Source organism: Oncorhynchus clarkii, chromosome 28 (genome assembly GCF_045791955.1).
Source record: "Oncorhynchus clarkii lewisi isolate Uvic-CL-2024 chromosome 28, UVic_Ocla_1.0, whole genome shotgun sequence".
Lineage (NCBI taxonomy): Eukaryota > Metazoa > Chordata > Actinopteri > Salmoniformes > Salmonidae > Oncorhynchus > Oncorhynchus clarkii.
In genome coordinates this window covers 49,414,755-49,429,099 of record NC_092174.1, presented here as the reverse complement: position 1 = coordinate 49,429,099, position 14,345 = coordinate 49,414,755, and the positions used below count along the sequence as shown (strand labels likewise).

Here is a 14,345-nt window from a genome sequence, read left to right as displayed (position 1 = left end):
ACTGTGAGATGCCTAAGACAGCGCTACAGGGAGACAGGATTGACAGCTGATCATCCTCGCAGTGGCAGACCGCGAGTAACAAAACCTGCACAAGATCGGTACATCCGAACATCACACCTGCGGGATAGGTACAGGATGGCAACAACTGCTTGAGTTACACCAGGAATGCACAATCCCTCCATCAGTGATCAGACTGTCCGCAATAGGCTGAGAGAGGCTGGACTGAGGGCTTGTGCCCATAGGCAACAACGTCGGGCACAAACCCACCGTCGCTGGACCAGACAGGACTGGCAAAAAGTGCTCTTCACTGACGAGTCGCGGTTTTGTCTCACCAGGGGTGATATCGTCGAAGGAATGAGCGTTACACCGAGGCCTGTACTCTGGAGCAGGATTGATTTGGAGGTGGAGGGTCCGTCATGGTCTGGGGCAGTGTGTCACAGCATCATCGGACTGAGCTTTTTGTAATTGCAGGCAATCTCAACGCTGTGCGTTACAGGGAAGACCTCCTTCCTTATGTGGTACCCTTCCTGCAGGCTCATCCTGACATGACCCTCCAGCATGACAATGGCACCAGCCATACTGCTCGTTCTGTGTGTGATTTCTTGCAGGACAGGAATGTCAGTGTTCTGCCATGGCCAACGAAGAGCCTGGATCTCAATCCCATTGAGCATGTCTGTGACCTGTTGGATCAGAGGTTGAGGTCTATGGCCATTCTCCCCAGAAATGTCTGGGAACTTGCAGGTGCCTTGGTGGAAGAGTGGGGTAACATCTCACAGCAAGAACTGGCAAATCTGGTGCAGTCCATGAGGAGGAGATACACTGCAGTACTTAATGCAGCCGGTGGCCATACCAGATACTGATTGTTACCTCTGATGTTGACCCCCCCTTTGTTCAGGGACACATTATTCCATTTCTGTTAGTCACATGTCTGTGGAACTTGTTCAGTTTATGTCTCAGTTTTTGAATCTTATGTTCATACAAATATTTACATATATTAAGTTTGCTGTAAATAAATGCAGTTGACAGTGAGAGGACGTTTCTTTTTTTGCTGAGTTTATATTTTTATTTGCAGTAATCCATTCAGGTGTATTTTGTTGCTTTGTGGTGAATGCGTTCTAATGAATTAAAGTCACGCTGTTGCTATTGCCTGTAATTAAAAAAATAAACTAGTCCTTTCAAAGTGAATGATTTGAGGCCTGTGTGACAAATGACTTATTTGCATATAGGCCTACTGTAGCTCTGATTGGCTATGGCGTACCGGTCTGCGTAGACTCTGGTCCTGGACAAGACAGATGGTTTTATTTACTGCACTGTCTATTAGTTGTCCATACGCACAGCCGCTTTCCCACTCTATATCGCTATAGAATTTTCACAAATGCCTTAATCTCTACGTCATTACCAAACATTCTATGAATTTATGAAAACGTGAAAATTATCATATCTAAGTGCTCGTTTGTCAGAAAATGTCAAAAAAAAGTTTGAATTTTCTTCCTGGTATATGTTTATAATATTTAATGTTGCTAAAACTGTCAGCTCCACTTTAATATTGAGCAGGCTCAGGCTTGGCTTTAGGGTCTGACTTGCAGTCTCTCCTCTCTCCCAGGCGGCCAGGATCATCGCAAAGCTAGCAGCCTGGGGTCGTGACCTGATGGAGGGAAGTGACCTCAACTACTACTTCAACTGGATCAAGACCCAGCTCAGCTCCCAGGTATATAACCCTTCAACCCTCTGAACTAAAACCACATGTATGTCAGCCCCATCTCAGCTCCCAGGTATCTAACCCTCTGAACTAAAACCACATGTATATCAGCCCCAGCTCAGCTCCCAGGTATCTAACCCTCTGAACTAAAACCACATGTATATCAGCCCCAGCTCAGCTCCCAGGTATCTAACCCTCTGAACTAAAACCACATGTATGTCAGCCCCAGCTCAGCTCCCAGGTGTCTAACCCTCTGAACTAAAACCACATGTATATCAGCCCCAGCTCAGCTCCCAGGTATCTAACCCTCTGAACTAAAACCACATGTATATCAGCCCCATCTCAGCTCCCAGGTATTTAACCCCTCAACCCTTTCAACTTCCACACACACGCGGGTATCGAACCTACAGATACAGGTTTGATACCCGTGCAGGTTTTAATTTAGAATCTTCCAATCCTCTATATGTAATTATTGGCGGAGAGTCATGTCATATTTTTCGATATACTGTAGGCCTACCAATAGTGTCTTAGACAGCTGCGCCACTGAGGAGGCCCCATCCACAAAGTATCAAAATACAGAGAGGTGTGGGTAAAGGTATATTGTCCTGCTAATAGTCCATAAAGGGCTATTATAATACTGTATATGGTGTCCAGGTCAGGGTAACCAAAAAATGTATTTATTAAAGACTATCAGAATGTTGGTACTTATTTATTTTGATCCAAAGCCATGAATAAGTGAGTCACTCAGCTTTATGTCGGTGCCGGCTATATGACTGTGCCATCAACTTGATAATATATAACTTCATTGCTCCAGACATCTTATTTACATTCTTTATTGTAACCACAATGTCACAAATAATGTATATCTACCTTTCCAATTGCTTTTAGAGTTTATCATTAATTTGATTAATATTATGGTGTTTCTATTCCAAAAAAAACGAAAAACTATCTGGGTTTCCGTTAGGATGGAACGGAAAATATGGCGCTGTACAACATGATGGTCAGGAGTACAGTACTGGGCTATTTATCTAAAGAATCGCTTTTCATGCGGAGCCCGGGGTTCAGTTCCCCGACAGGGAGGAAGGAGTACGCTGTCCTTCTAAATAGGAATTTGTTCTTAACTGACTTGCCTAGATAAATAAAGGCTACACTAAGGGCATAACATTTCTACACCCTAATTGTATAATTGTAGTCTAACCAATACCCAAAAGGAGATTCAGTCAAAATAAAAAATCTCATTAATTTATCATGACCAGTCCCCATGCTTATCTCAGAGCAGCGCAAAACATTGCTAAAATAGTTATGACGTGACTCTCCGCCAATAATTAGGTATAGAGGATTGGAGGATATTTCTGTAATTGTGACATTTATTCCCATAGTAATTCGTTATTGATCCATAACTAAATAAACATCTGCATTTTGAAACAGTATTTTTATCATTATTTTATTAACGAAAGCATAAAGATGCCATTATTAGTAATATTGTTTTAGTTTGAACATGTGGATTGGCACTAAGAACAGAACAGTGGGAATATTTCCCTAGTCAGTGCCATTATTAGTGCAATGACCCTTAAAGTGTTGCTAGGTGCTACCAAGTGGGGCGGGGTGGGAGTCCACCCACCCTCCCCCTTCCTCATGGGCTAGGTCGGTCTTCTGTGCTTAGCTCTGTGGCCCATCCTTTTATTTTACATAATGTAAAATGAGCGTGAAAAAGTTTAGGCCGGCACAGGTATTGAACCAGCATCTGTAGCAACACAGCTTGCACTGCTATGCAGTCTCTTAGACCGCTGCGCCACTCAGGTGCTGTACAACGTGACCGGTCGGGAGTGGACTAGTGTAAATCAAAATAATCCTAACGAAATAAAATAATAAAAACCTTAGTGTAACAACAGTTTTAGTAAGTAATACTGAATTTGTGCATAAATATCAGTTTCTATTTAGGTTTGGGTCACACATTCATTGTCAGAGACACATTAGGACCCAAAAGCATAATCAGTTGTCTAACTCCCTCTTGCAATGGTCTGGAGCAATGAAGTGGTGATGCAGGGTACCGTACTAAACCACCAATGACCTCTAAGTACCGCAGCATAATCTCAACCTTTAGTGGAGCAACCACTGTAGCTAGATGTTTTCAATCTGTATTCACTGGTTATCTAGATAGAGAGGACAAATACTGACAGAAAAATCTGTCTGAGTAAACATTACAGCTCGGGAACAAGGACTCCAACCTTCTCTAGCCTTCATTGCGACACACTGTCCAGGGCCCGGTTTCCTAAAAGCATCTGAAAGGCTAAGTTAATTGTTAGAACCTTCGTAGGAGCATCGTTAAATCTCCGAGCTGTTTCCCCGCAACCATCTTTATTAATGTTGCAGTTGGTGATATGTCTTTTACCACACCCTTTTATCCAAAGTGACTTAGTCATGCTTGCATACACTTTTTATGTGTGGCTGGTCCAGGGAATCGAACCCACTATCCATGCTCTACCAACTGAGCTACTGAGCACCATACTTGAAAACGCTTGTAATCTAACGCCTGCCTCGGTTAGTTCTGGTCGATACAGCATGGTGAAGGCTGCCTACCACGAGATTAGTTCTGGTTGATTACAGCATGATGAAGGCTGCCTACCATGAGATTAGTTCTGGTTGATTACAGCATGATGAAGGCTGCCTACCACAAGATTAGTTCTGGTTGATTACAGCATGGTGAAGGTTGCCTACCACGAGGTTAGTTCTGGTCGATACAGCATGGTGAAGGCTGTCTACCACGAGGTTAGTTCTGGTTGATCACAGCATGGTGAAGGCTGTCTACCACAAGGTTAGTTCTGATCGATCACAGCATGGTGAAGACTGCCTACCACGAGGTTAGTTCTGGTTGATTACAGCATGGTGGAGGCTGTCTACCACAAGGTTAGTTCTGGTCGATACAGCATGGTGAAGGCGGTCTGTGCATATTTGTAAACAACAGCTGGTGCACGAAATCAAAGGAAGAAGAAGAATTTGCTCGCCTGAGGTAGAGTATCTTGTGATAAATTGCAGACCACACTACTTGCCTAGAGAGTTTTCAGCTATACTTTTTGTGGCTGTTTATTTACCACCACAGACAGATGCTGGCACTAAGACCGCACTCAGTCAGCTGTGTAAGGAAATAAGCAAACAGGAAACCACTCACCCAGAGACGACGCTCCTAGTGGCCGGAGACTTTAATGCAGGGAAACTTAAATCAGTTCTACGTCATTTCCATCAACATGTTAAATGTGCAACCAGAGGGAAATCATTTTAGATCACCTGTACTCCACACACAGAGACGTGTACAAAGCTCTCCCTCGCCCTCCATTTGGTAAATCCGACCACAATTCTATCCTCCTGATTCCTGCTTACAAGCAAAAATTAAATCAGGATGCACCAGTGACTCAGTCTATAAAAAAGTGGTCAGATGAAGCAGATGCTCAACTACAGTACTGTTTTGCTATCACAGACTGGAACATGTTCCGGGATTCTTCCGATGACATTGAGGAATACACCACATGAGTCACTGGCTTTATCAATAAGTGCTTCGAGGACGTCGTCCCCACAGTGACTGTACATACATACCAGAAGCCATGGATTACAGGCAACATTTGCACTGAGCTAAAGGGTAGAGCTGCCGCTTTCAAGGTGCGGGACTCTAACCCGGAAGCTTATAAGAAATCCTGCTATCCTCCTCTTATCATTGTGGTAGGAGACATTTTAACACAGTGTTAAGTACCTCAGTGGACCGTAAAGGTAATCACTCTCCAAACTATCATCACCGTGCCCTTAAGGAAATGATTAAATATTATGGACACATTAAAAATAGTGGATATTTTGAGACTAAAAAACCCCGACCTAGTGAGATATACATGGAGGAGACTTAATCAAGCTAGTCGTCTTGACCACTTTCTTGTCTCTTTCTCTCTTGCATCAAAGGTTAAAAAAGTTTTAATAGGAGACAGAATGTGATCATCATCTAATTGGCATTCACATAACTCTTATAGATTTTCCACGTGGACGGGGATATTGGAAATGTAATACGTTTACTGGAGGACAACTTAGTTAAAAATGAGACAATTTATAACAGAATTTTTCCAGTATAATAAAGGTTCAGCAAATCCCCTTATTGTTTGGGATACCTTTAAATGTTCCTTCAGGAATTCAATTAAATATTCATCAATAATAAAAAAGCAGTTTCTGGCTAAAGATACAAGACTAACAAGGGAAATCCATGAACTAATAGTACAGGTAGATAGCAATAAAAACGATACTACAGAGATACAAATAAGTTGGAGGAAAAACAAAAAGAAGTTGAGGAACTTATTCAAGAGCACTCTGATTTAATTTTGTAATAGATTACATTAAACTGGATGGAATATGGAGAAAAATGTACAAAATTCTTCCTGAATCTCGAATACAGGAACACTAACAAAAAGTAATTTGCAGAAACTCGTTACTGAAGACCATCTATGATTCTTCAAATTATATTTTAAAAGAGGAAGCTAAATATTTTAGCTTCTGTCCTATCCTTTCCCACTGAATGAAGATTATGGTAAGGAATTCTTTCCAAATAATAAAAAAAATGGAAAATTAACAAATGTACAGAAAGATCAGTGCGAAGGCCAAATTACAGAGGAAGAACCTTCTGAGGCTATTAAATCCTGTCAGTCTGGAAAACCCCAGGGCTTGATGGCATACCAGTAGAGGTATATCAAGTATTTTTTATATACTAAAAGCTCCATTGTTAGATTGTTTTAACTACTCCTTTAGAAATGGTAGTCTGTCAGGTACTCAGCAGGAAGGTCTGATTTCTCTATTATTAAAACAAGACCCAGATGGCAAATATAAAGACTCAGTCTATCTAAAAAACTGGAGGCCCCTTATACTTCACTGTTGTGATGCAAAAATACTAGCAAAATGCATAGCACTCAGAATTAAAAGGGTTTTACCAGGTATTATTCATCCTGATCAGACAGGTTTTTTACATGGACGATACATTGGAGATAATATACGACAACTACTAGAAATAATAGAACATCATGAAACATATAAGAAGCCAGGAATGGTATTCATAGCGGATTTTGAAAAGGCATTTTTATCAAGTAAGACTGGATTTTATTTATAAATGCCTGGATTTTTTCAATTTTGGTAACTCTCTTATCAAATGGCAAAAAATAATGTATAGCAAACCCAGGTGTAAAATAGTAAATAATGGCTACTTCTCAGAGTTTTGAATTGTCATTAGGAGTTAAACCAGGGTGTCCGCTGTCACCATATCTATTCGTTATGGCCATCGAAATGCTAGCTATTAAAATCAGATTCAATAACAACATTAGAGGATTAGAAATCTAAGGCTTAACAACAAAGGATGCCGATGTATGCCGATGACTCAAGTTTTGTGTTAAGTCCGCAAGCTGCAATGTCTCATTAAAGATGTAGATAACTTTTCTGTACACTCTGGACTAAAACCTAATTATATGTACAATATTATGTATTGGATCCTTAAAAAATACAACTTTTACATTACCTTGCAGCTTACCATTAAATTGGGCTGAAGGTGAAGTAGACATACTTGGTATTCATATCACAAAAGATACAAATAAGCTATCCACAATGAATTTCAATAGAAAACTTGTAAAAATAGACAAGATCCTGCAACCTTGGAGAGGTAAATACCTGACTATTTAGTCATATCTCAGTTTACTCACTTACTTATGGCACTGCCTACTCCTGATGATTCATTTTTCATGAGCAAAAAATGTTTCACTTTATCTGGGACGCTAAACCAGACAAAATAAAACATGTCTATCTATATAATGAATATGAATTGGGTGGGTTGAGATTATTAAATATAAAAGCACTAAACCTCTCTCTAAAAGCTTCACTCATTCAAAAGTTTTATTTGAACCCTAAATGGTTCTCAAGTAGATTAATAAGAAAAGCTCGTCCATTGTTTAAAAATGGCCTTTTTGCCTTTGTGCAGATTGCCATGTCTCATTTCAGATTGATTGAAAATGATACTTTTTCAAAGTATCTGTCTTTTTCAAACAAGCATTGCAGAGCTGGCTTCAATTTCATCCCCCTGAAAAGATAGAACGAATATTACAACAAATAGTATGGCTGAACTCAAACATGCTAGTTGATAAAAAACCTGTATTCATGGGAAAGATGTTTGAAAAGGGAATTTTGTTCATAAATTATATTGTAAATTGTAGAGTTATGTCCTTCATGGAGTTATCAGAATTGTACGGGAAGGTCTGCTCAATCCAAGAGTACAGTCAATTGATTACAGCATTACCCCAAAAATGGAGGAGGCGGGTGGCAGCGGGAGGAGGTAGGGAACTGGTCTTTCTGCCCATTATAAAGGCAATTGCTCGGCCTCCGACCGCAAGGCACTACATAGGGTAATTTGTACGGCCCATTACATCATAGGGGTAAGCTGCCTGCCATCCAGGACATCTACACCAGGCGGTGTCAGAGGAAGGCCATAAAAATTGTCAATGACCCCAGCCACCCCAGTCTTAGACTGTTCTCTCTACTACCACATGGCAAGCGGTACCGGAGTGTCAAGTCTAGGACAAAAAGACTTCTCAACATTTTTTACCCCCAAGCTACAAGACTCTTGAACAGGTAATCAAATGGATACCCGGACTATTTGCATTGTGTTCCCCCCAAACCCCTCTTTTACGCTGCTGCTACTCTCTGTTTATCATATATGCATAGTCGCTTTAACCATGTCTACATGTACATACTACCTCAATCAGCCCAACTAACCGGTGCTCCTACTGTTATAGCCTCTCTACTGTATATAGCCTCGCTACTGTTATTTTTCACTGTCTTTTTACTGTTGTTTTTATTTCTTTACTTACCTATTGTTCACCTAATACCTTTTTTGCACTGTTGGTTAGAGCCTGTAAATAAGCATTTCACTGTGAGGTCTACACCTGTTGTATTCGGGGCACGTGACAAATACATTTGATTTGATTTAAAGTTTTAACCATGTTTTCAAACTATACAGTGTTTGTTTAGAATGATTATGGTTTCAAACAAAGGATTAAAACAAGCTCATGAGGCATCTACAAGATATATTATTCAAGGATCAATGGGTAAATATAATTCATTTATGTCTAAAACTGGGTGTAGCAATTGCAGATTGCCCCTTTTAATGACATTTGATTGATTAGAAACAGACTAGCTGTACCAAGTCTGTACCACTGGTTGAGACATGCCAGTGTTTTAGCTACAGCTTTATTTCATGACAAAGTCAATCATTATTTTAGGAACAATGAGTATGTTTACATGCACACTAATAATGGTTTTGGCAGAGTATGGCATTAGCCATGTAAACACCTTACTCTGCGTGTCTTGTGGTTTTGGCAGAGTATGGCATTAGCCATGTAAACACCTTACTCTGCGTGTCTTGTGGTTTTGGCAGAGTATGGCATTAGCCATGTAAACACCTTACTCTGCGTGTCTTGTGGTTTTGGCAGAGTATGGCATTAGCCATGTAAACACCTTACTCTGCGTGTCTTGTGGTTTTGGCAGAGTATGGCATTAGCCATGTAAACACCTTACTCTGCGTGTCTTGTGGTTTTGGCAGAGTATGGCATTAGTCATGTAAACACCTTACTCTGCGTATCTTAATAGGCGTAAGGTCATCATCAAAGTAAGCATCCGCTGATTAAAACACCTGGTTTTTCTGAACAATCTTTAGAATGATTAGGACATTAGGAGCTTAATCCGTCATTCCTGTGGTGTATTTGATCTTGTGCCTGCACTGGGTAGCGCAAGCTTCCTTCTTGTGCATGAGTGAAATTATTTTCAAAAACTGAAATTATGCAGTTTATAAATTGTTTTCACATACGAATTTTGTGTCTGAACTCAGAATGACATGGTCACTGTGGTAGAGCCTTCATTTTTTATTACTGATGTTCTGCATTTATCAAAGTCCCATCAGGTAGCCTCATTTCAAATGTGTCCATGTAAACAGGATTATCAGGGAAATGTTTCTTCTTGCAAAGCAAGTAAACACTTTAAATGAACTATTATATCAACCTGACTAGCCACAATAATCATGTAACCATTCTGAGAGCTGTTTTTACAGCGTTTTTCTCCCTCCATGAAGAGAAGTATGGTGCTTCTTAGAGCTACTCCAATACAGGAAGAGATGTTTTAGGAGGTTTCTGCTTTTGGCCACAGCAAGAGTTGTTGAAGCTTTTTCTATTTGAAGCAACATTCTACCGTTTCATTCCTTTAATTTGTCCTCCATTAGAAGCTTCATGGTACAGGTCCAGACTCCACAGGACATGGCACTATATCCCCCAGTGACGTGAGTATGACATGATGCATCCTAACACACTCTAATCTACATGGCTGGTTGGCCTGGTACTTTGGTTTGGTGCACCCTAGCTTTCTGTGGGCTGACCGTCACCCTAGCTTTCTGTGGGCTGACCGTCACCCTAGCTTTCTGTGGGCTGACCGTCACCCTAGCTTTCTGTGGGCTGACCGTCACCCTAGCTTTCTGTGGGCTGACCGTCACCCTAGCTTTCTCTGGGCTGACCGTCACCCTGGCTTTCCTCTGGGCTGACCGTCACCCTGGCTTTTCTCTGGGCTGACCGTCACCCTGGCTTTTCTCTGGGCTGACCGTCACCCTGACTTTTCTCTGGGCTGACCGTCACCCTGACTTTTCTCTGGGCTGACCGTCACCCTGACTTTTCTCTGGGCTGACCGTCACCCTGACTTTTCTCTGGGCTGACCGTCACCCTAGCTTTCTGTGGGCTGACCGTCACCCTAGCTTTCTCTGGGCTGACCGTCACCCTGGCTTTCCTCTGGGCTGACCGTCACCCTGGCTTTTCTCTGGGCTGACCGTCACCCTGGCTTTTCTCTGGGCTGACCGTCACCCTGGCTTTTCTCTGGGCTGACCGTCACCCTGGCTTTTCTCTGGGCTGACCGTCACCCCGGCTTTTCTCTGGGCTGACCGTCACCCCGGCTTTTCTCTGGGCTGATCGTCACCCTGGCTTTTCTCTGGGCTGACTGTCACCCTGACTTTTCTCTGGGCTGACCGTCACCCTGGCTTTTCTCTGGGCTGACCGTCACCCCGGCTTTTCTCTTTGTTGACCGTCACCCTGACTTTTCTCTGGGCTGACTGTCACTGGACATTCACTTCTCTGTCTGTTCTCGTTTTGTCGTCTTCTCTCGCTCTGTCTGTCTGCGTCTCGGTAGAGCGCGTCTGTTCTGCACAACAGCTGCTTCTCTTCTCTCACTGATCTGTTCTAATACTTTTAGAGTAGTTCTCTGTAGGGGAGTGTAGAGTATGTTACTGAGACATACTGCTGACAGACTGGCTGATATCTACATTCACACAGCATGGGAGCTGGGTAGTTTAATAAATAACGACTGGAACGTAGGGCTGGCACAATTACCATATGTGGATGAGGACTGCCGTGAAAATAACCCTCATAACCATTGCTCGTGCAAAATAATGCATTTTTTGTAATGTCAGTTGAGTTGAATAAACAAATCACAGCACACATTGATGGGTTAACTTAATGAATTTACTGATGGGGTTACTCTTAAGGAATTGACATCCAGCTTTGCTCCTATGGGTACACTCCCCATGGCCTCCATTCCACCCATTGTGCCATCATTGACTTCAATGGGGATACTCGTTCTTTTCAAATTTCAATCAAATGTATTTATAAATCCCTTTTTACATCAGCCAATGTCACAAAGTGCTGTACAGAAACCCAGCCTAAAACCCCAAACAGCAAGCCATGCAGATGTAGAAGCACGCTGGCTCGGAAAGACTCCCTAGGAAAGCAGGAACCTAGGAAGAAACCTAGAGGAACCAGGCTCTGAGGGGTGGCCAGTCCTCTTCTGGCTGTGCCGGGTGGCGATAGTACATGGCCATTAAGGCCAGATTGTTCAAGATGTTCAAACTTTCATAGATAACCACTAGGGTCAATCAGAGGTTGAGACAGCAGGTGCGGTAGAGGGAGACAAAAATAACAGGTCCAGGACAAGGTAGCACGTCCGGTGAACTGGTCAGGGTTCCATAGCCACAGGCAGAACAGTTAAAACTGGAGCAGCAACAAGTCCAGGTGGACTAGGGACAGTCAGGAGTCATCAGGCCAGGTAGTCCTGAGGCATGGTCCTAGGGCTCAGATCCTCCGGCAAGGGGACAGAGAGAATTGGAAGGAGCATACTTAAATTCTCACAGGACACCAGATAAGACAGGAGAATTACACCAGATGTAGCAGACTGACCCTAGTCCCCGGCACATACAGTACCAGTCAAAGGTTTGGAGACACCTACTCATTCCAGGGTTTTATTTTGACTTTTCTATATTGTAGAATAATAGTGGAGACATCACAACTATGAAATAACACATATGAAATAATGTAGTAACAGAAAAGTTTTAAACAAATCAAAATGTTTTTGGAGATTCTTCAATGTAGCCACCATTTGCCTTAATGACAGCTTTACACACTTGGCATTCTCTCAACCAACTTCATGAGGTAGTCACCTGGAATGCATTCCAATTATCAGGTGTGCCTTGTTAAAAGTTAATTTGTGGAATTTCTTTCCTCCTTAATGCATTTGAGCCAATCAGTTGTGTTGTGATGGGGAAGGGGTGGTATACAGAAGATAGTCCTATTTGGTCAAATATCAAGTTCCTATTATGGCAAGAACCGCTCAAATAAGCAAAGAAACGACAATCCATCATTACATGAAGGTCAGTCAATCTGTAAAATGTCAAGTACTTTGAATGTTTCTTCAGGTGCAGTCTCAAAAACCATGAAGCGCTATGATGAAACTGGCTCTCATGAGGACCCCCACTGGAAAGGAAGACTCAGAGTTACCTCTGCTGCAGAGGATAAGTTCATTAGAGATACCAGCCTCAAAAGCTGCAGCCCAAATAAGTACTTCAGAGGTCAAGTAACAGACATCTCAACATCAACTGTTCAGAGGAGACTGCGTGAATCAGGCCTTCATGGTAAAATTGCTGCAAAGAAATCACTACTAAAGGACACCAATAAGAAGAAGAGAGTTGCTTGGGCCAAGAAACATAAGCTATGGACATTAGACCGGTGGAAATCTGTCCATTGGTCTGTTGAGTCCAAATTTGTGATTTTTGGTTCCAACCTCTGTGTCTTTGTCAAATCAAATTGTATTGGTCACATACAAATGGTTAGCAGATATTAATGTGAGTGTAGCGTAATGCTTGTGCTTCTAGTTCCGACCGTGCAGTAATATCTTAACAATTTCACAACAACTACCTTATACACACACAATGAATAAGAATATGTACACATAAATCAATGGACGAGCGATGGCCGTGCGGCATAGGCAAGATGCAGTAGATGGTATAGAGTACAGTATATACATTTGAAGTCGGAAGTTTACATACACTTAGGTTGGAGCCATTAACTCATTTTTCAACCACTCCACACATGTCTTGTTAACAAACTATAGTTTTGGCAAGTCTTTTAGGACATCTACTTTGTGCATGACACAATACATTTTTCCAACAGACAGATTATTTCACTTATAATTCACTGTGTCACAATTCCAGTGGGTCAGAAGTTTACATACACTACATTGACTGTGCCTTTAAACAGCTTGGAAAATTCCAGAAAATGATATCATGGCTTTAGAAAGTCTAATTGACATAATTTGAGTCAGTTGGAAGTGTACCTGTGGATGTATTTCAAGGCCTACCTTCAAACTCAGTGTCTTTTTGCTTGACATCATGGGAAAATCAAATGAAATCAGCCAAGACCTTGTGGACCTCCACAGGTCTGGTTCATCCTTGGGAGCAATTTCCAAACGCCTGAAGCTACCACGTTCATCTGTACAAACAATCGTACTGTGACGGCCCTGAATTATTTTGAGCCGTCTCAGTGCTTCTCCTTCCAATAGGGTGCTTGCCCTTTAATTCCCAATTAAATAGCCAGCATCAGCTGCGCAAAAGTGGCGTTTTGTGATGGAGACGTGACTGAGGATGTGTTCCCGAAGTTTCTCTATTCCGGTTGTTTTGTTGCTGTTAAACGTGTGTTTTGTAGCCTGAGAGTTTACCCAGGATCGGATCCACTCTTTGCGTCCGTGGACTACTCCTCTCTATTCTTCGTGGCCTTTCTCCGCTGGAGATCTGTTGGCGGATTGGATTGTCTGACTGACCGACTGACTACCACCTTTTTTGTATACGGTATTTCATTTGTTTTGATATGATGTATACGGTGATGATTTATGTAGTTAGATGTAGTTGAGGAATTAGTAAGAGCAGATACGCTTTAAAGTTCTGTGGTAAAATGGTTATATTGATTGTATGATTTAATACTGGGTTTACGCTACACGGAATGAACGGACCAACATTGCGTGACCAAAGTCACTTGAGTTCACTGAACTCCTTTACCGGGCGGGACTCTTTTTAGGCCCGAGGTACAGGACATTTCTGGAGGAACCAGAACTCATTGTGTTATATTATTATGTGTGTGTAATCCATTGATGTTGCTAATACAACCCACGCAAAAGAATAGTTGTTTTTGAAGTTCTTTCAATGTTTTAAGGGTTTATGAAAAGTTGATTTCCCTTCTGACGTTTACATAAGTCCTTTGTAATGGTGTAGACTTGACGG

At 41.8% G+C, this 14,345-nt stretch overlaps 1 protein-coding gene across 2 annotated transcripts in view; it reads left to right on the top strand.

Moving 5' to 3' along the window:
- LOC139386551 (V-type proton ATPase subunit H-like) overlaps positions 1–14,345 on the top strand; it is a 131,898-nt gene that overhangs the window by 25,862 nt on the left and 91,691 nt on the right. The window contains exons 6-7 of one of the 2 annotated variants that reach the window (XM_071132200.1): positions 1,604–1,708; positions 9,981–10,037. In XM_071132200.1, the coding sequence (XP_070988301.1) occupies positions 1,604–1,708; positions 9,981–10,037 (162 nt within the window). The remainder of the gene's footprint in view (positions 1–1,603; positions 1,709–9,980; positions 10,038–14,345) is intronic. The other variant, XM_071132201.1, reaches the window with a different exon arrangement.